The 22,875-nt window shown below is 44.4% G+C and overlaps 1 protein-coding gene across 1 annotated transcript in view; it reads left to right on the top strand.

The window, feature by feature from the left end:
• The window catches only part of DARS1 (aspartyl-tRNA synthetase 1), an 80,679-nt gene extending 65,928 nt beyond the window's left edge, over positions 1 to 14,751 (top strand). Inside the window, exons 10-18 of the mRNA XM_075829231.1 lie at positions 1,451 to 1,562; positions 4,316 to 4,450; positions 9,052 to 9,199; positions 9,812 to 9,958; positions 10,903 to 10,945; positions 11,171 to 11,251; positions 13,551 to 13,662; positions 14,125 to 14,196; positions 14,316 to 14,751. Of these exons, the coding sequence (XP_075685346.1) occupies positions 1,451 to 1,562; positions 4,316 to 4,450; positions 9,052 to 9,199; positions 9,812 to 9,958; positions 10,903 to 10,945; positions 11,171 to 11,251; positions 13,551 to 13,662; positions 14,125 to 14,196; positions 14,316 to 14,407 (942 nt within the window). The 3' untranslated portion in view covers positions 14,408 to 14,751. The remainder of the gene's footprint in view (positions 1 to 1,450; positions 1,563 to 4,315; positions 4,451 to 9,051; positions 9,200 to 9,811; positions 9,959 to 10,902; positions 10,946 to 11,170; positions 11,252 to 13,550; positions 13,663 to 14,124; positions 14,197 to 14,315) is intronic.
• Positions 14,752 to 22,875: the final 8,124 nt, after the last annotated feature.

Below are 22,875 nucleotides of genomic sequence, written 5' to 3'. Positions count from 1 at the left end.
ATTGTGGCCAACGTACGTCACTATATGGCTATACAGTGTTATACTGTATATCAGAGGAATACTCCCACGTTTACCTCTGACGTACACCCATAGCGTAATTTCAACAGAACCACATGGCAAATGTAACGTAAAATCACCCAAAACCAAACATCATGAAGAAATATACAGTAATGTCGCCCAACCAATATGGCTGCCACTTGTATGGCTTTATAGATCCAGCTCGTGTTTACGGTCTCCTCTTGATCTTCTGGAGCCGACATCACAAGGTTTTTCAGACTTGTGTGTAACCAAATCAACAACAAACTTTTAACCGACTTTAACCCTCTGTACAGATAAATAGGGAAGTGTGTCACTTTATGACGTAAGTGGAAAAAAAAGAGAACATCAGAAGAAAGAGTTTTTGAGTTTTAACGTCCAACGATAAACATGTGAAACTTATCTGAGATCCTGTGGTCTTGTCTTTCTGCCACCAGAGTCGTTCAAAGCCATTCCACTTTGCGTCTTCGTCTTGTATAGTATGCAGTAATCTACAACAGCTACAAAGCATAATACAATATTTCTGATGACTACCAGCCAAATTATGCCTGAAGTTGCCTAAAAGTGCCTCCAAAAGTGATCTCCAAATACGTTGTTACCGCTACAGCCATAAAGTTACATGATAAAATTCTTTCTACCTGCGGTCGCCACTAGGGGGCGCTCACTGCATATGGATTTATGTAGATCCAAATAGAAGGGTATTCCGATCTCGACATATATGGTATATACACATTATATGCCATAAATGTCCTGTAGATGCGAGACCCACACCTTTCTCTAGAACGGGGACCCCTTTCCCTACCTTCGCCTGCTGTCACTCGTGGCAGGGTTTTTCTAAAACAGCCGAGCTCGTTTTGCCACATTGTTTCTGGAACTCCTGTAGAAGTAAATGGGAGTTATTTAAACAGCAAAGCAATATTGGCTGTTTCCGAAAATATCGGCCACTTTCCTAGTCTTTTTATGGTTAGGCAGATCACATCATGGATTTTGGCCTACATTTGATGTATACGCTGGGAAAATCTCAAGAGGTATACGTTAAACGTAGGCTGTGACGGATGCCTAACCGTTGCATCCATCACCCATAGGCTATGACGGTATCTAATACCATTATAGTCTATGGGTGACAGATGTCCATCGCAGTCTACGTTTAATGTATATTTTGGGAGTTTTCCCGGCGTATGCATCAAATTTTAGGCCAAAGACCGTGATGAGAACAACCGAAATTAAAAATGATTAAGAACCAAGAACGTTAAATGACCATCATTGATGGCCACCTTAAATGTAAGAAATTCCCACCTGTTTTTGTATTAATGTCACAGCAGATAAGAATCTGGTATAGTAATGGCGGCATGATCGTTATAATGACTGTAATGCTCACACAGGTCTTTTTACCGGGTGGTCTTTTATGTTACAGACCTCCACAAGTCACGCTGTCTTTACCCTCCAGTCTGGCGTTTGTCAGCTCTTCCGGGATACCCTAAGCAACAAAGGATTTATCGAGATTCAAACTCCCAAAATTATATCAGGTTTGTGATACTATGGTCAACAGGGCGATCTCCTAGTTATGGTAGAAGTCCCACCTAGAATTTGGTAGAGCATTCCTGGTTCCATATTTTGTAGCCTGGTGTACATCCTCACCTCGGCTTCTTATGTCGTTGCATCAAAACTGGTCAGCACTGATCGAAATTATCCTAAAACCCTATGGTTAGAGCTGGAAGGTGACCTGAACCTGTGGGAAGTGACATGCAACATCAGGGTGCAACGTTCTTAGATGTCGCTAGTGTCACATCCTCATATATGCCCAATATTTGGCCTCCACTTAAAAGGTGGTGAGGGAGGAAGTTGTGCCACTGATGACCGTAAAGGCCCTATTACACCGGACGATTTTGGCCGTTGCAGCGATCGTTGATCGGCGATCGTTTGCTCCTGTCAGATGGAGCTATGTATGGGGACGAGCGCTCGTCCCTCCGATCGCTCGTCCCCATACATTATTATCATGTTGGCAGCAAATTTCCCTGTTTAAACATGTGCTGCCGACAACAATAATATTTAACTTTTTTAAAACGATGCAATCAGCTGTTGAACGAGCGTTTGCGCGATAATTGCCCAGTGTAAAACACCCTTAAGGCGGAATTCACACGACAGGGTTTCCCGACCGGGTGACGGCCGTTCATAAATCGGCCGTCACCCGGCTGCATTAGGAACAATAGACCCCTAATGGGGCTATTCACACGACCGATTTTTTGACGGGTCGGTAAAACCGGCCGTCAAAAAATGGGACATGCCCTATTTTCGGCCGGGTACCCGGCCGCCCGGCTCCCATAGAAGTCTATGGGGCCGGGTAATACACGGCCATCACCGGAATGTGTCCCGAGTGATGGCCGGGTCTACCGTCGCTCGCGCACTCTCCTCCTCCTCACAGCGCAGAGTGCATGTGAGGAGGAGGAGTTGATGCCATTCGGACGAATGGCTACGCTAGAGATACACTGTGTGGCAGGGCCGGGGTGTACAGCAGGTGGAAGGGAGCGCTGCGCTGGCTCCCCTCCCCTGCTTGTTTTAAAAGCGCCCTGGCCCGGTGACACCTTCGATGGCGCCGCTAGCAGCTGCTGCTGCTGCGGCTGCTACTATTGCAGCGACGCCACTATAGCAGAGCAGGGGAGGTATCTCCCCGCTCTGCTATGTGCTAGCCCCACTTTAGCTCCCTGAAGGAGTGGAATCCCCGTGTGTTCGGGGATTCCGCTCCTGGACAGAGCGCTTGATGTCTCTGTCCATATATGGATTGTGACATCAGGGGAAACTCCTGAAGCGGAATCACCGGCCACATGGAGATTCCACTTCAGGAGTTGCCCCTGATGTCCCTATCCAGATATGGACAGAGACATCAAGCGCTCTGTCCAGGGGGACATACAAAAGAATGTTGAAAACGAATGAAGTAAAAGAATGAACATTATTAGTAATGTGAAGATAATATAAAAAAATTCATCCGATTAAAAAACGGTCAGGGAAAAAACCGGATGCAAATCGGCCAGTAAAAACGGCAACACGGCCCGGAATGGAATCAGAACGAATGCAAACCGGCCAGGAAAAATGGCCGATTTTCCCGGCCGACACTCGGACCCTGTCGTGTGAATGAGGCCTAACAGGCTGTGATCTTTCTTCCAGCTCTCACTTGCAGCTCCCACCTCTCTCCCCTACACAGACAGAGAAGATGTTTTTATCCAGCACCCCGACTTCAAAAAAAGTGCTGCACCCTAAATATTACACCTAGAGATTTGATTGCATCACGTGAAACCTAAGATTTAAAGTAATTACGTATTTCAGATGTACATGGCAGTGAAAGGGTTAAAATGCAAAATGTTCTTTAAGTGAAATTAAAGAGGCTCTGTCACCAGATTTTGCAACCCCTATCTGCCATTGCAGCAGATCGGCGCTGCAATGTAGATTACAGTAACGTTTTTATTTTTAAAAAACGAGCATTTTTGGCCAAGTTATGACCATTTTCGTATTTATGCAAATGAGGCTTGCAAAAGTCCAAGTGGGTGTGTTTAAAAGTAAAAGTCCAACTGGGCGTGTATTATGTGCGTACATCGGGGCGTGTTTACTACTTTTACTAGCTGGGCGTTCTGATGAGAAGTATCATCCACTTCTCTTCACAACGCCCAGCTTCTGGCAGTGCAGATCTGTGACGTCACTCACAGGTCCTGCATCGTGTCGGCACCAGAGGCTACAGTTGATTCTGCAGCAGCATCAGCATTTGCAGGTAAGTAGCTACATCGACTTACCTGCAAAAGCCGATGCTGCTGCAGAATCATCTGTAGCCTCTGGTGCCGACACGATGCAGGACCTGTGAGTGACGTCACAGCGTGATCTCTGGAGAACACGGCTGTGTCTGCACTGCCAGAAGCTGGGCGTTGTGAAGAGAAGTGGATGATACTTCTCATCAGAACGCCCAGCTAATAAAAGTAGTAAAAACGCCCCGATGTACGCACATAATACACGCCCAGTTGTACTTTTACTTTTCAACACGCCCAGTTGGACTTTTGCAAGCCTCATTTGCATAAATACGAAAATGGTCATAACTTGGCCAAAAATGCTCGTTTTTTAAAAATAAAAACGTTACTGTAATCTACATTGCAGCGCCGATCTGCTGCAATAGCAGATAGGGGTTGCAAAATCTGGTGACAGAGCCTCTTTAAGTAAATTGTTCATGGACATTTTGAGAGGTACGTGGGAGGAGCTTCTCTCTAATAATTATTTCACTTAATTATTCACTCTTTAGCGGCCAGTGAAGGAGGAGCCAATGTATTCACCGTGTCATACTTTAAAACCAGCGCCTATCTCGCCCAATCTCCACAACTCTACAAGCAAATGTGTATCTGTGCTGACTTTGAGAAGGTGTTTTGCATTGGGCCAGGTAAGAAATCAGTTGATACGCCTCCATGATTCAAGAATTGATATTCAAACTGAAAAATTGATGATCAATTGTCCAACCAACCGGTAAATACATCTTATATAAATAGGTTATGCCATAGATTTCCTCTATTTACCCTGGAAAGAGCTTTCTCCTGTGCTCATTGTCGCCTCCTGCAGAGAAATGTATATGAAGTGCCAAGAGGAGCTCAGAAACAAAGTTAATACTTCTGAAACTCTTTCAGCCTTTGGCCTTACAAACTATGTAGAAAGTGTTTATCAGCATAAACTAATATAGTATTTCTTCATATGGATAAGACTAGAACTATTATAATACTGCCTCCCATATTACTACTGCAAAACTGCCCCTTATGTACAAGAATATAACTACTATAATACTGCCCCCTATATACAAGAATATAACTACTACAATACTGCCCCTATATACAAGAATATAACTACTATAATACTGCCCCCTATATACAAGAATATAACTACTATAATACTGCCCCTATATACAAGAATATAACTACTATAATACTGCCCCTATATACAAGAATATAACTACTATAATACTGCTCCCTATATACAAGAATATAACTACTATAATACTGCTCCCTATATACAAGAATATAACTACTATAATACTGCTCCTATATACAAGAATATAACTACTATAATACTGCCCCCTATATACAAGAATATAACTACTATAATACTGCCCCTATATACAAGAATATAACTACTATAATACTGCTCTCTATATACAAGAATATAACTACTATAATACTGCCCCCTATGTACAAGAATATAACTACTATAATACTGCCCCTATATACAAGAATATAACTACTATAATACTGCCCCTATATACAAGAATATAACTACTCCAAAACTGCCCCCTATGTACAAGAATATAACTACTATAATACTGCTCCTATATACAAGAATATAACTACTATAATACTGCCTCTATATACAAGAATATAACTACTATAATACTGCCCCTATATACAAGAATATAACTACTATAATACTGCCCCCTATATACAAGAATATAATTACTATAATACTGCTCCTATATACAAGAATATAACTACTATAATACTGCTCCTATATACAAGAATATAACTACTATAATACTGCCCCCTATATACAAGAATATAACTACTATAATACTGCCCCCTATATACAAGAATATAACTACTATAATACTGCCCCTATATACAAGAATATAACTACTATAATACTGCCCCTATATACAAGAATATAACTACTATAATACTGCCCCTATATACAAGAATATAACTACTATAATGCTGCCTCTATATACAAGAATATAACTACTATAATACTGCCCCCTATATACAAGAATATAACTACTATAATACTGCCCCCCTATACACAAGAATATAACTACTATAATACTGCCCCTATATACAAGAATATAACTACTATAATAATGCCCCCTATGTACAAGAATATAACTACTATAATACTGCCCCTATATACAAGAATATAACTACTATAATACTGCTCCTATATACAAGAATATAACTACTATAATACTGCCCCCTATATACAAGAATATAACTACTATAATACTGCCCCCTATATACAAGAATATAACTACTATAATACTGCCCCCTATATACAAGAATATAACTACTATAATACTGCCCCTATATACAAGAATATAACTACTATAATACTGCCCCTATATACAAGAATATAACTACTATAATACTGCCCTCTATATACAAGAATATAACTACTATAATACTGCTCCCTATATACAAGAATATAACTACTATAATACTGCTCCTATATACAAGAATATAACTACTATAATACTGCCGCTATATACAAGAATATAACTACTATAATACTACCCCTATATACAAGAATATAACTACTATAATACTGCCCCTATATACAAGAATATAACCACTATAATACTGCCCCTATATTCAAGAATATAACTACTATAATACTGCCCCTATATACAAGAATATAACCACTATAATACTGCCCCTATATACAAGAATATAACTACTATAATACTGCCGCCTATATACAAGAATATAACTACTATAATACTTCCCCCTATATACAAGAATATAACTACTATAATACTGCTCCTATATACAAGAATATAACTACTATAATACTGCTCCTATATACAAGAATATAACTACTATAATACTGATCCTATATACAAGAATATAACTACTATAATACTGATCCTATATACAAGAATATAACTACTATAATACTGCCCCTATGTACAAGAATATAACTACTATAATACTGCCCCTATATACAAGAATATAACTACTATAATACTGCTCCTATATACAAGAATATAACTACTACAATACTGCCCCTATATACAAGAATATAACTACTATAATACTGATCCTATATACAAGAATATAACTACTATAATACTGCCCCTATGTACAAGAATATAACTACTATAATACTGCTCCTATATACAAGAATATAACTACTACAATACTGCCCCTATACACAAGAATATAACTACTATAATACTGCCCCTATGTACAAGAATATAACTACTATAATACTGCCCCTATATACAAGAATATAACTACTATAATACTGCTCCTATATACAAGAATATAACTACTACAATACTGCCCCTATACACAAGAATATAACTACTATAATACTGCCCCCTATATACAAGAACATAACTACTATAATACTGCCCCCTATATACAAGAATATAACTACTATAATCCTGCCCCCATATACAAGAATATAACTACTATAATACTGCCCCTATATACAAGAATATATCTACTATAATACTGCCCCCATATACAAGAATGTAACTACTATAATACTGCCCCTATATCATTGTGACACTTGTGCCGTTTTTGTCGCTCATGCCACTTTCCTAAAATTGTGGGGTGCTTAGCAGGAGAATCGGGGCCACGAGTAGCCCGACACATTTACTATGATCTATACTAGAATCTGACGTAACTTACAGTGGCCGATTTCACACTGTGGTGCGCGGACAGCCGGAGATTCAATAAATTTATCAAGGGGAGTGTTGTCTGATCACAGTGATCTTATGTGATCGTGAAAAAGGCATCAGCCTGAAGATTATAACCGTTACGCTGGCCACACACATAATAAGGCTTTGTTCTCATCTGCGTCAGGACTCCGTTCCTGGGTCCTGTCAGACCTGTCCGTCAGGGGAACTCATGTACGGAACCCTGACAGAAACAAATGGAAACCATAGGTTTCCATTTGCATCACCATTGATTTCAATGGGGACGGACCCGGTGAAAATGGTTTCCGTTTGTCACCGTTGTGTAAGGATTCCGTTGTTTTGACGGAATGTATAGTGCGGTCGACTATGGTATTGATTCCACCAGAACGACGGAATCCTTACACAACGGTGACAAACGGAAACCATTTGCACCGGATCCGTCACCTATGGTTTCCGTTTGTTTCAGTTTGTATTCCGTACATGGGTTCCCCTAACGGAAAGCTCAGACGGAACCCAGGAATGGATCCCTGACGCAGATGCGTATGAAGCCAGATGAACAGTCATTTAGCTGACCGTTTTCTTCCCGGACTCCCCCATAAAATGCCTGTCTGGCTTAGATTATTATGCAGGACATTTCAATAGAGGGAGGAATATCTGCCACTCAGACAACTGGTGCCGCTTATCTCTAGTAAACACAGGTTTAGACCTTGTTTAAAGGGTAACTAAACTTTCGAAAACTTTTGACATGTCAGGAGTTTTTACTGGTGGGTGTCCGAGCACCACCGATCGCTAAAATGAAGCAGCAGAAGAGCTCGGGTGAGCGCTGTCACTTTCTTTCTGAACGTTGTTTTCGGAAAGCTGAGCGAGCGTTGTACGGACCTGGAGACTTTCCATGGAGTCCGTACGCTGCGCGCCTGGCTATGAGGAGAGCCGATCAGAAAGGAAGCAGCACAGCGCTCACAGGAGCGCTTCTGCTGCTTTGTTTTAGTGATAGGTGCTCCCAGAGCTCGGAACCCCACCCATCATAACTTCTGACATGTCACTATGACATGACAAAAGTTTTTTGAAAGTTTAGTCACACTTTTAAGGGTTCTGTCCCCAGTCACATTAGATTCAGTAGAAATGTCTATTGTGTCTGCCTGGTTTAAAGTGAGTGCATTGTATGGATACCATATTGTACATTGGAGGTTGTAGTACCCACCAGAAAAGTACAGTGACCACTCACCGAGGCAAAACTCTTGTATTTCTCATAGATAGCAGTTTGGTAGGTTCTATATATGGTCTATGCTGGGGTTTGGAGCCCTCTAGTGCATCTCTATTGTAACTACAGCAACTGGTTTCCATACTATCATGTTGGATCTCCAAAACGATACTAGTTTTAGGAATAAAATCTTACGTTTAAATTTCCTGTGAATGATGGGAGTTGCAGTTTTGCAACAACTGAAAACACATAGGTTGGAGACCCCAGCGCGTTATAATATTTGATATAGTAGTGATATTTCCCTCTTTTATACATGGGCAGTTGATATTGACGATGAATTCCTGGTGAAAACCGTCTGTTTTTTTTGTTTTTTTTACAGTTTTCCGCGCAGAGGATTCCAACACTCATCGGCACCTGACAGAATTCGTAGGCCTGGATATTGAGATGGCGTTCAGCTATCATTATCATGAAGTTTTGGATGAGATTGCAGACACTCTGGTTCAGATATTTAAGGGATTGCAAGCAAGGTAATGTGACCGTGACTTAAAGGGAAATCTCCCAGCAATAGAGGGAACAACTTAGAAACCTCGCCTGAATAGTGGGTATCGTCTCCTTCAGGTGCAAACTTGAAGTTGCTATATAGGAGGCTGGCATCGCCTTGCAGATTACTGTGACATTTTCTTCCTGGAAGGCTCCGCCATTGTTACTTCATGTGCATTCGCACTTATCACCTTGGAACGATTTGCTAAATTGCTATGAAAAACCCTCCAGCTCTCGGACTTCTTGTGCACTCTGCTTATGGCAATGTGAGAATAACAACAGGGGGCCAACTATTACCGAGCCACAATAACCTTCCATTCTTCACTTATGGCACAATGGGCATTGCCTGTACACCACGGCAGGTTGTCACACTCTTAGAGGGGGATTATTACTGTCAGGGCTATGTACCGCCATTGTTGGACCTCCACTTTTCTGCTAATTGAAATAAGTTTACTGTAGTGATTCCTGCGGCAAGAGAAATAAGACGAAAGTCCAAAATATTGATTCCGCATGACAACTGCTCCCTCTAGTGTTGTAACCAGTTATTGCACTCCCAACCAATTACATGATCTTTTTTTATTTTCCTGCCAATTAACCAGGTTTCATACGGAGATCCAGACTGTGTGCAAACAGTTTCCTTCCGAGCCGTTTAAGTTCCTGGAGCCCACACTTCGTCTGGAGTACCGCGAGGGTCTGGCCATGTTACGGGAGGCCGGAGTGGAGATGGGTGATGAAGAAGATCTCAGGTGCATATTACTTGTTGGTATTTATATTGATTTATGAACATGAGATTCTGATGCCTGCTAATGGGGTTAACGTGTATTACATTGTAGGTTTAGAATTTGCTGCATGCGATTTTACATTCCGTCAGTTGCTCCTTAACAACAGATTTGTTTTTCTAAAGGACTTTTTGTTGCTGAGGAGCAACTGACTGAATTGTATATGGATTGTTTTGAATGATAACCCCTCAACACCAATTTGTATATATTATTTTCATCTAAAGAGGTCCTAAGTTATTTGCTAATCAATTTCTTATGATATCTTTATAGTGGTCATTGTTCAGTTTTTATCTGATACAGAGCTCCAAATTCCCTGCATAAACATAGTTCAATCTTTGGCTTCCTGCAGCCACCACTAGGAGGAGCATAGGAGTTGACTGCATACTATTTTATGATTGAGTTCAATGTATAACAGTTTGCAGTAATCTCCCCCTAGTGGTGGCTGCAGGAAGAGAAAATATTATCATTTAAAGGCTATGTAAACCTTTGAAAGGGATTTTTTCTTTTTTTTTTTTTTATAAAAAGGTCAGTGTGTTTGGTGAAACGTTATAATTCGTTTTTAATAAAAATATATATTTTTACTTTTTGAGGTACAGCTGCTCTGTATTCTCTATACACAGCAGCTGTAACGTTATCTAAGACCTGAATCTGTCAGTACCGCGGGCCTGACAAGTAGAGTGACAGCGGGTCCTGCGTGTCTAACACTCGGATCCACCTGTAATCTATCACATCTAAGTTACGGATCAGCACAAAATGTTTCACCTAAAAACTACATGGTGGTCTGAACATTCACTGTGTGAGGGCATGCTGGGGGTTGTAGTTTCTCAATAGTTGGTGACAGACTTACTCCTTTAAAGAAATAGGGAGCAGTGCATAGGTTTGTCACTGGTAATTCTGTTTTTCTTCCCCAGCACTCCCAATGAGAAACTTCTGGGACGATTGGTCAAAGAAAAGGTAAATTTTAAATTTCTCTCCAATATCCATTGCGCATCATTACAGACCCAACATGTACATCGTCTACTGTATGTCTGGACGTCCTGCATTCATTTCCCTACATTACATAACACATCAAGATAAAAGAAAGTCTGACTCAAACTTGACCCGCAGGCTTACAATCTAGTATATGAATAGTCAATTCTAATATCACTGATACAATGCGATGTTGTGTTTATCTCTCAGTACGACACCGACTTCTACATCCTTGATAAATATCCATTGGCTGTGAGACCTTTCTACACAATGCCCGACCCTCAGGACCCTGTGAGTATTATATGACTAGTGCTGAATAACTGATGATTTATCTATATATCAGTGTGCCCCAGTCCTAGGACCCAAGTGTCAGTGTGACTCAGTCCTAGAACCCCCAGTGTCAGTGTGCCTCACTACTAGGACCCCAGTGTCAGTGTGCCCCAGTCCTAGGACCCCAGTGTCAGTGTGCCTCACTACTAGGACCCCAGTGTCAGTGTGACTCACTACTAGGACCGCAGTGTCAGTGTGCCTCACTACTAGGACCCCAGTGTCAGTGTGCCTCACTACTAGGACGTCAGTGTGCCTCACTACTAAGACCCCAGTGTCAGTGTGCCTCACTACTAGGACCGCAGTGTCAGTGTGCCTCACTACTAGGACCCCAGTGTCAATGAGCCTCACTACTAGGACCCCAGTGTCAGTGTGCCTCACTACTAGGACCGCAGTGTCAGTGTGCCTCACTACTAGGACCGCAGTGTCAGTGTGCCTCACTACTAGGACCCCAGTGTCAATGAGCCTCACTACTAGGACCCCAGTGTCAATGTGCCTCACTACTAGGACCCCATTGTCAGTGTGCCTCACTACTAGGACCCCAGTGTCAGTGTGCCTCACTACTAGGACCCCAGTGTCAGTGTGCCTCACTACTAGGACCCCAGTGTCAATGAGCCTCACTACTAGGACCCCAGTGTCAATGTGCCTCACTACTAGGACCCCATTGTCAGTGTGCCTCACTACTAGGACCCCAGTGTCAGTGTGCCTCACTACTAGGACCCCAGTGTCAGTGTGCCTCACTACTAGGACCCCAGTGTCAGTGTGCCTCACTACTAGGACCCCAGTGTCAGTGTGCCTCACTACTAGGACCCCAGTATCAATGAGCCTCACTACTAGGACCCCAGTGTCAATGTGCCTCACTACTAGGACCCCAGTATCAGTGTGCCTCACTACTAGGACCGCAGTGTAAATGTACCTCACTACTAGAACCGCAGTGTCAGTGTGCCTCACTACTAGGACCCCAGTGTCAGTGTGCCTCACTACTAGGACCCCAGTGTCAGTGTGCCTCACTACTAGGACCCCAGTGTCAGTGTGCCTCACTACTAGGACCCCAGTGTCAGTGTGCCTCACTACTAGGACCCCAGTGTCAGTGTGCCTCACTACTAGGACCCCAGTGTCAGTGTGCCTCACTACTAGGACCCCAGTGTCAGTGTGCCTCACTACTAGGACCCCAGTGTCAATGAGCCTCACTACTAGGACCCCAGTGTCAATGTGCCTCACTACTAGGACCCCAGTATCAGTGTGCCTCACTACTAGGACCGCAGTGTCAATGTACCTCACTACTAGGACCGCAGTGTCAGTGTGCCTCACTACTAGGACCCCAGTATCAGTGTGCCTCACTACTAGGACCGCAGTGTCAGTGTGCCTCACTACTAGGACCCCAGTGTCAGTGTGCCTCACTACTAGGACCCCAGTGTCAGTGTGCCTCACTACTAGGACCCCAGTATCAGTGTGCCTCACTACTAGGACCGCAGTGTCAATGTGCCTCACTACTAGGACCGCAGTGTCAATGTACCTCACTACTAGAACCGCAGTGTCAGTGTGCCTCACTACTAGGACCGCAGTGTCAGTGTGCCTCACTACTAGGACCCGTGTTAGTGTGCCTCACTACTAGGACCGCAGTGTCAATGTGCCTCACTACTAGGACCGCAGTGTCAGTGTACCTCACTACTAGGACCGCAGTGTCAGTGTGCCTCGCTACTAGGACCCCAGTGTCAGTGTGCCTCACTACTAGGACCCCAGTGTTAGTGTGCCTCACTACTAGGACCGCAGTGTCAATGTGCCTCACTACTAGGACCGCAGTGTCAATGTGCCTCACTACTAGGACCCCAGTATCAGTGTGCCTCACTACTAGGACCGCCGTGTCAATATGCCTCACTACTAGGACCGCAGTGTCAGTGTGCCTCACTACTAGGACCCCCAGTATTTGTGCCTCAGTTATTGTAACCCCCCCCCCCAGTGTAAGTGTGCCTCAGTCCTAAAACCTGCCCAGTGTTAGTGTACCTCAGTCCTAGGACCCCCAATACATGTGCCTCAGTCCTTTGAATCCCCAAGCATAAGTGGGCGGGCCTCACTCCTAGAAACCCCCCCCCCCCCCCAGCATCCATGTGCCCCAGTCCTAGGACCCTCCCTGTGTCAGCATGTCTCAATTCTAGGACCCCCAGTGTCGGTGTGCCCTATTCCTCATGTGATTGGTGCTGCCGGTTGTATTTGCTTTACAGTGTTTTTTTTTTTTTATCTAAATCTAACTTTATTTGCACAGAAATATTCCAACTCCTATGACATGTTCATGAGGGGAGAGGAGATCCTGTCCGGAGCTCAGAGAGTGCACGATGCTCAGCTGCTGACAGAAAGAGCCCAGCATCATGCCATAGGTAAGAAATACCGGATTAGACATAAAAGGCCCAATTTTACTATACGACACATTGGTCACATGGGGTGGGGGGCTTTCCAGCTTTAGGTAGACTCATTAGATTGCCAGCCTGTGGGAAAATCTGCTGGCAATGAACACAAACCTGCTGATCCTCCACTCCCTCTGCCTCCTCCTCCTCTTTATAACCTACAGACAGTGAAGAGGCAGCAGATGGAAGGGTGAAACACATGACTACAGGGCCTGTAGTCTGTAACCATGGAGACGCATAGGTCTGCATAGGAGCTGTGCACACAAAACAATAGCAGATATTTTTTTATCAAGACAATTTGTGAAGCCGATTCATTATTTTTTATTACAGATGCATTGGAGCAATATAAAATGGTTGCAAATGTATACACACCCTTTAAAAATATAGACTAAATATAACTGGTCATTTATTTTTTTGCTTTTTATTTTTCTCAAGACTTGGAGAAAATCAAGGCGTACATCGACTCTTTCCGTTACGGAGCTCCACCTCACGCCGGCGGCGGTATTGGTAAGGAAACTCTTAAGTCATTTTATTTACCGGTGCTGTATGTGAAGAAATCATTCATATATCGGAGCATACGTTCTATTTATCTTCATGCTGATCTTATATTTTCCTTTCTATTTTAGGTCTTGAGCGAGTCACCATGCTGTACCTAGGACTGCACAATGTCCGTCAAACCTCCATGTTCCCCCGTGACCCCAAGAGGCTTACCCCATAAGACGCCCCCAGACATGGAATCACCTGCGGCCAGTCCTGATAGATCTCCTCCTAGTCCGGAGGTTTAGGTTTCCTGTAGATAACACGTCATGGGCCACTCATCCTGCAAGAAATACATCTATGGGACCTCTCCGGCCCAGAACCCTGTAAACTCCTAACAGACATACATGGAAACAAGCGCCACCATTTGTATTATAACATCCCAACACTCCCTACTGCAGGATTTTAACATTTTCAATTTAACGCCGTAATCGCCTTTTTGTAACGGTAACGAGACGTAAAGTGCAAATCCCTGTAATCGCAAGTGAATTCTAACCAGGCAAATATTAAACTTATTGGATAGATTCTAAGGTCATCTGACTTTTCTTGGGTTGTGGGGGGAAGGGGGTTACAGTGGTTTTCCACCAAATTGATGACACATCCATGTGATATGCCATTTTCTTGTGATTGGCCGGGGGTCACACCTCTGGGACCTCAACTGATGCCTAAAATGAAGGGGCTGCTGCACCTGTCACGTCCACGCAGTCAGACACCCCCTTCAGACATTGATGACTTAACTAATCGGGGTCATCTCATCACAGACAACCCCTTTATAGGGATTATCCCACCACATGAGCTTATTACCTATCCACAGGAGAGGTGATAAGTGTTTGGGCATTTCAATGATCAAGAGAGCAGGAATCCCCAGTCCCCTGAACAAAGAGAGCGGCGGTCCCACATGTGCGCTGCCGCTCCTTTCATACTCCATGGGACTGCCGGAGATAGCAGAGTGCTGTACTAGGCTGTTTTCGTCAGTGCCATAGAGAAGGAATGTAGAAACAGCGCGACCGCCGCGCCGTTCGTTCAGGGACTCGGGATTCGCGCTCCATCCAGCAGTGGGACCCCCATCAATCAAACGCTTATCGCCTATCCTGTGGATAGGTGATTTGTTGATGTGATGGGATAACCCCTTTAATGTGAAATCCACAGCGGGGGACTTTGCTTTTGGCTGCTCGTTTATTTAAATGAATAGCCATCCCAAGCAAGAGAAGCAGTAGTAACATGGGAGGACCCCGTCTGTCGGAGCGAGAGCTGAAGCCGCTCTTGCTCAGGACTCCACTTGCTAAACTAAATGTTTTCTATTGTTGCAGATATTTTGTAGTGTGTGCCCCTTTAATGACCAGTGTCTGATAGAGAAAAATATTGGGACCCTGGCCGGATTAGGAGCCAGCTTGATATATATTGGCCAGGTACTTGCCAATATTCTAGAATGTATTGGGGGGGGGGGGGTGTTTTGTTTTTTTCCCCACATCATAGCATGCTATGTACAGACACTAAATCAGAAGGGGGCAGCAGACAGATATTAAAGGGGTATTCCCAAATCTATAATGCAGGGATCAGCAACCTTCGGCACTACAAATTCAAAAATTTGCAGCATGCCCTGACAGCCTTTGGCTGGAATAATAAAGACATTGGCTGTCAGGGCATGCTGGGAGTTGTAGTTTCACAACAGCTGGTATGACGATGGTTGCTGATCCCCGCTATAATGTCATATAGAGCTTGGACCCAAATCTATCAGACATTTATGGCATATGCGCTGGATATGCCATAAATGTCTGAGTTAGGAATGCTCCTTTAAGGCCTGCAGCCTGAGAGCTAACAGGAAGCCAGTGTAATTTAAAATGCAGATCTTTAATTTCAGTGGAATATTCGATATGATGTGACTCGAGGCCAACATTTATGTGAATCAGAATGATGATAAATAGTGGATGTACATTATCAGACCTCTGCTTATTAAGGTGATAACATTCACAAGAGTCTATGTTAAAGTTTACGAAACTCAGACATTGGAGTGGAAGGTCCTGTCATTGGCTGGTAGGTTTACCCACTGGTTACTAAACGATTGACAAACTTCTGACATGTCATAGTGACCTGTCAGAAGATTTGATCGGTGGGGGTCCGAGCACTGAGACCCCCACCAATCGCTAAAACGAAGCGGCAGAAGTGCTCAGCTGCTTCGTGTTCGTTCGGCCTTTTCCGGAAATCAATGTGTCTGAGTACGGGCTCAATAGAAAGGCCATGAGCCCGTACTGCACTACATCGGCTTTCCGGAAAAAGCTGAACAGAAATTAAGTGGCTCACACGAGCACTTCTGCCGCTTCGTTTTAGTGATCGGAGGGGGTCTCAGTGCTCGGACCCCCACCAATCCAAACTTCTGACATGTCAGAAGTTTGTCGAACGTTTAGTTACCCTTTAAGCCTTGCTAAGGCAAGGCGGTAGCGAGTTTACAGTTTTGCCCACTTAGTTTGATGTGCACATAGAAAGCCGCCTGTGAGCAAGCAGTGTGTTCCCGCAGGCAATGTGAACGGTTCCAAAATTTTGGGGCGGTGTGGAGCCACCTGCTATTATTATTACACTCTACTTCCGCTACAAGAGTAAAGCTGCTATCATCCATGTATTTAATGAATATCCACTCATTTCAATAACTGGCATGTAATACTACATTTCCCCACTAGTGGGTGCTGCAGGGGAAATGTTTGACCAGTCGCAGCTTCCACGCAGCTGTTACAGCTGATCGCGGGGGGTTTAAGCAGCCGGACTTGCGCTGATTAACTGATCGCTGGGCCAGCTTCACCCTGTAGGGCTTGTCTTGATACAAACAGCAACATTGTTTTGAGCTTCCTGACTTAAAGGGAACCTAAAACTAGGTTTGGCCCCATTAAACCACCAGCGCGTGTCTTCATGCAGCTGAGGTTTAGTGTTCCATACATGCCTACGTAAAAAACGGCTGTTTTGGCAATAGTTAGTAAAAGAACTAACAAGTTACCGAGATGAGTCCGGGTAAGGAGTCCGGCTGCATTGGGCGCTTTGTGCATATAAGGCCGAGGACAGTACAACTCGCTTTACTGCGCTGTGCTTGGCTTCGTGTGCACATACGCCCAATGCCGCTCTCGGACTCATGTAAGTTATTTTACTAATACCGAAACATCCGATTTTGACGTGGGCCGGTTTGGGACACTAAACCTCAGCTGTATAACGACATGCCGGTGGTTTAGTGGCTCGAAAACTACTGACCGGTTCCCTTTAACGATACCCATTTCCAAATTAATTGTGGGATACCTCGATGGTTCCGTCCTCATTAAGCCCTTGAATGTGAGTGTAAAAGACATTCTCACTCCACGTCTGATATAGGAGGTCTGATTGGCAGAAAGCCGCACGTCAGGCACCAGGTAACACGTAATATATTCAGTCCTCTGACATGAGGGACGCTGCCGGCTACTGTCCTATCTCCCAGCACTTGTCAGGATCACTTTATATAACCAGAATAAAGTTGTTATCCGGAGAGCGTGCGGCGCCCAGATAACTCAGATTTATGAGCTGCATCTCAATGTCATCCAGGCCGAGTTCTCAGCCACAAACTTCTCACTTTTTTTAGTTAGGTCTTATACATTGTATTCTGTGAACCGACTATATGTCATCTAATCACACCTCCCCCGAAACGGCAAACTAAAACCAAATTATTTACCCAGAATGCAATATTTCATCTCTTCTTGGTGTTGTCACCCGCTGATAGTGCCATCTGTTGGCCTGGAGTGGGAGTGCGGCTTAGTGATCTAAACTTAGGGAGTCTGAAGAACCCCATAAAGCAGGGAAACTACTGTTGTGAAACTACAACTCCCAACATGTCCTGACACAAGCGGCTTTCCTAGTCTCACACTTGTTCTCCTCATCCAGACAGGAAGCCTCATGCCCACGATGTGCTTGGCCATTTTAATGGTGCTTCTTCAGGATTGTTTATTTGTGTGGCGCCGCCATGCCACATGCTGCTTTCCATGGCCGATCTATAGTAGATGAGTACAACTCCACATCTCTGCAACTTCTGGAGGATGTAACACGGCTGACGAGCTTTCCTTGTGGATATGGTAATTCCGGGACAGTTTGGTGCTGACGTGAACTTTTAGGGGTATGTTCACACAGGGCGGATACGCTGTGTAAAATCCTACAGCGTGTGGTGCAGTTTTTCGGGCAGGAATGTCCGCTGCGGAAAACTGCACAAAAAAAAAAAAAGTTTGATAATTACATAGCCATGGCGATGCGTCCCTCCGCCGTCCTGCAGCCCGGCCTCCTGGAGTGATATTGCATCCGATGTGACTGCTGCAGCCTGTGATTGGCTGCAGCGATCTCATGGGATGAAACATCAAAATTCTGGGTAAGAATAAGAATTTATTTTTTTCTGAATTGCAATTTTTAGTCATCTTGCCTCCCCCAAAAAATAGAATAAAAATGATCAAAAAGTTGATGGTACCAATAAAAACTCCAGCTGGTCCCACAAAAAAACAGCCCTCATACCACTCTGTCGACGGGGGAAAAAAAAAAAGATAAGGCTCTCAAAAATGGCAACGCTAAAGTTTGGTTTTAACAAATTTTTTATTCTGTAATAAAGTAGTAGTAAAACAAACTAAATTTGATCTCGCTGTAATCTGACTGGCCTGCAGGATAAGGGTAACTTGTCATTTTTACGGCATGATGAACGCTGTAAAAAGTAAACCCAAAGGACATGGCAGAATTGCTGGGATTTTTTTTTCTATTTCAACCCATGAAAATTTTTTTTTTACATTTTTCAGCCCCCTAAACCCTGCTCTAGCCTACTCGACTCTCGCTGCCTCCCAGACACTTCCTGATTAGGTGGTCAGGAATCACTGAAAACGCCGAACTCACTGAAAACGCCAAACTCACTGAGCTATTACTCTGTTTCCATAACTCCCATAGAAGTGAATGGGAGTTACGGAAACAGCGTAGCACGGCGAGCACTCGGCTGCTTCCGTAACTCCCGACCACCTAACCAGGAAGTGTCCGGGAGGCAGCGGAGCCAAGTAAGCTAAAACAGGGTTTAGGGGGTCCTGTTCTAGAGATAGGTGCGGGTCCCAGAGGTGGGACCCGCATCTATCGGACTTTTATGGCATATCCCGTGGATATGCCATAATTGTCCAAGATGATAAAACCCCTTTAAAAGTTGCTATTAAAAAATACAACTCGTCCCGCAAAATAAAAGTCCCTCATACGGCTAGGTCGACAGAAAAAAAACGTCTGTCTGCGTCGCAAAGGGGATGATTATGCCATTGATAATGTCCTACGCCCGTCTCTGCGTTCGAAGGGTTAACATTCGCGGTTGCACCGTGTTTCATACTTTATAAGTTATTATTTACAGGTCACCCGGTGTCGGAAGAGCAATCACATTAAATGATATCAGTTTCAGCGGTTCCATCTTACGATAAACTGCCTGATGACTTCCAGCCCTCTGCCCGGCGCACACATAAATACAGCGGGCAATTTCAGCCTGACGTTTCTGGACAGATCTGAAATACAGCGGCGGTGGTTGTGGGCGCAGGACATGGACGCTGTACTGTGCTGCTGTGGATAAATCCTCCTCTAGTCACATTAGAACTGCACAGGGATCGCAGCCACTCACACCGGTGACTTGCCATTTATGAGAAGCCAATTAGCATTCTGTAGGCGTGAGGACCCCGGAGGGAATTGTCCCATTTACCCCATCCTGCCGCAGCCACTCTTCGTGTTCTTTTATTTATGTTTTTTCCTCCTCGCCTTCCAAAAGCCATAACTTTTTTTTTCCCATTGCCAAAACCGTATGAGGTCTTTTTTTTTTTGCGGGACGAGTTGGAGTTTCTAATAGCACCATTTAATGTACAATTATTTTGAGGGGTGGAATGGAATTCTGCCATTGTTTTACGGATTTCGTTTTTGCAGCGTTCACTGTACGGCAAAAATTACCTGTCAATGGGGTGGTGCAAGTACCTGATTCTTGCGGGGCGAGCTGTATTTTTTATAGGTACTATTTTAATTTGTAAAAAAAAAATTTTGGTCAATCATTTAGCGCGATTGCTTGCACAATACAAGCGATTGCTTGCACAATACACTGCAATACTTACGTATTGCAGTGTATTGGGCTTTTAGCCTCCGGCTAATAATAGGAGGACCAACATGTCAGACCTGGTGGCCTTTATTAGATCCCCCGCCTTTCATGACAACCCATCAGTACCCCACAATTGTGATCGGGGGTGATAGGCTGACTGAGGGGTCCATGACCCGACCACAGCATCTAAGTGATTAAATGTCTGGGATCTGGTTTATCTCCGAAGATGTCCTGACCCCGCTCCATACTCCCTCCCTGCCAACTAGTACGTCACATGTTGGGAAGGGTTTAAAGGGCCACTGTACCTAAAATCAGTAGTGGCTCCATCGTTTTGACGGAATTAATAGCGCAGTCGACTACGGTATTCTGTCAAAACGATGGAACCCTTACACAACGGAGACAAACGGAAACCATTTGCACCGGATCCGTCACCATTGAAATCAGTGGTGATGCAAACGGAAACCTATGCTTTCCGTCTGTTTCAGTCAGGGTTCCATTCATGGGTTCCCCTGACGGAAAGCTCAGCCGGAACCCATGAACGGAGCCCTGACACAGATGTGAACGCAGGGTAAGAAGCGCGGGGTCTCTCGCTGTGACAGGCTAATAACATGTAACACCGCTGCTGCTGACGACATCTTCTCAGGAGTCGACTCTCATATTAAAGTGTCGTCTGCGATGAGACGCGACCTAAAGAATGTGGTCACCTCTAATTTTACAGTTCATATACAGATATTTACATGAAGCGTTGCGTGTCTATTGGAAAAAGCTGTTCTGGTTTATTCACATGTTGCGGTCAAATGGGGATTTTGTTTTGCTGCGATTCTCACAAAATTATGGCCAGCAGTGACATTTTCAGCAATTTGTCCTACACTAGCTGCGGGATCGGATTAATAGGACTAGACTTCATTCCCCACGTGCATCAATAGCAGGGTCGCCAATAGGGCAGTACCACTGTCAGGGGCCCGGACAAAAAAAATAGGGGCCGACTGCTGGCCGGCACTATCCTCCTCCCGTAGGTAATTTGGAGAAAGGAAAGGGCCTTATTATATTGGGGCTGTTCCCTTCTCAAAAGTAAGTAACGTTGGGGCCCCTCGTCACAAGACTGATGCTGGCTAGCGTCACGACGGTATGTACAGCGGCGCATACAACGTTCTGACACTGGCATCAGTCTTGTTAAGAAGGGCCCCGGCCGGAGATGGAGGCAAGAAGACCTGGGAGTGGTAGGTAAATTTGCAGCATAAAACCGCACCTATTTCCAAATCAAAATGTAAAAAACGCATAAAATAATGCACCATTAAGGCCTTATTCACACGAACGTGTGCGTTTTGCACGCGTTGCAGTTCCGTGTGTCATCAGTGAATGGAGCGTGGCTGCGTGATTTTCACGCATATGCCATCCTTATGACACGCGGTTTTGATGTTTAGAAAACAAAAGGAAGGAAGTGCTTTTATTTTTTCCTTCATTTCTTTATCTACTGTTGTGCGAATCACGCGCAGCACACGGAAGTGCGTCCGTGTGCTGCGCGTGATTTTCACGCACTGATTGACGTCAATGGGTGCGTGATGCGCGAAAAACGGCCAAGTATAGGACATGTCGTGAGTTTTACGCTGTGTGAAAATCACGATCTGTCTGAACGGCCCCATAGACTAACATAGGTCGTTAAACACATTCGTGTGAATAAGGCCTAAGGCCGGGTTCCCACGTAGCGTAAACGCTGCGGAATTCTGTGTGGAAATTCCACAGGATTTACAATAGCCGCAAAGTGGATGAGATTCAGAAAATCTCGTGCCCACACTGCAGAAAAAAACGCAGCATAACGTTAATAAATTGACCTGCGGTGCGGAATTTCATTCCGCAGCGTGTCAATTTATGCTGCGTTTTTGATGATGTTGCATCCCATGTGACCGCTGCAACCAATCACAGGCTGTAGCGGCGGTTACATGGGCTGCTGCGTCAGCCAAGGAGGCCAGACCAGACTGCACAGGAGGGACGCGTTGCCATAACAACGGCTTACGCAAGTATGAGCGGTTTTTACTTCTGCTTTCCGCAGCAAATCCGTCCAATAAACCGCACCACAATGTGATGCAGTTTTCGGACGGAATGTACTGCGGGTTCCAGGTCTGATCAGCTGCGTTGTTTTTACGCAACGTATCCGTCCCGTGGGAACCCGGCCTAACTGCGGTTTTGAGATTTTCTGCACTAAATTACGCAAGGTGTGCATGTAGCCTATGGCTATGTTCACACAGGGAGGATACGCTGCGTAAAAGCACACCACGTATCCGCACTGTGCGCCACAGGAAATTCCGGACTAAAAAGCGTACCAAATTGTTGTGCAGTTTTCTGGCCAGAACGTCCACTGCGGAAAACCGCACCTAAAAAAAAGAGGCTGCAGCGGTCACATCGGATGAAACGTCATCCCAGGAGGCCGGTCTGCAGGAAGACACACAGACTTCTATGTAAGTATAAGGCCTCATTCACACGACAGGGTTTCCCGTCCGGGTGCCGGCCGTTCATAAATCGGCCGGCACCCGGCAGCATTAGGAATAATAGACCCCTAA

This window comes from Rhinoderma darwinii, chromosome 6 (genome assembly GCF_050947455.1).
Source record: "Rhinoderma darwinii isolate aRhiDar2 chromosome 6, aRhiDar2.hap1, whole genome shotgun sequence".
NCBI lineage: Eukaryota > Metazoa > Chordata > Amphibia > Anura > Rhinodermatidae > Rhinoderma > Rhinoderma darwinii.
Note: the sequence above shows the minus strand (reverse complement) of the source record. Positions and strands in the feature narration are given on the sequence as shown.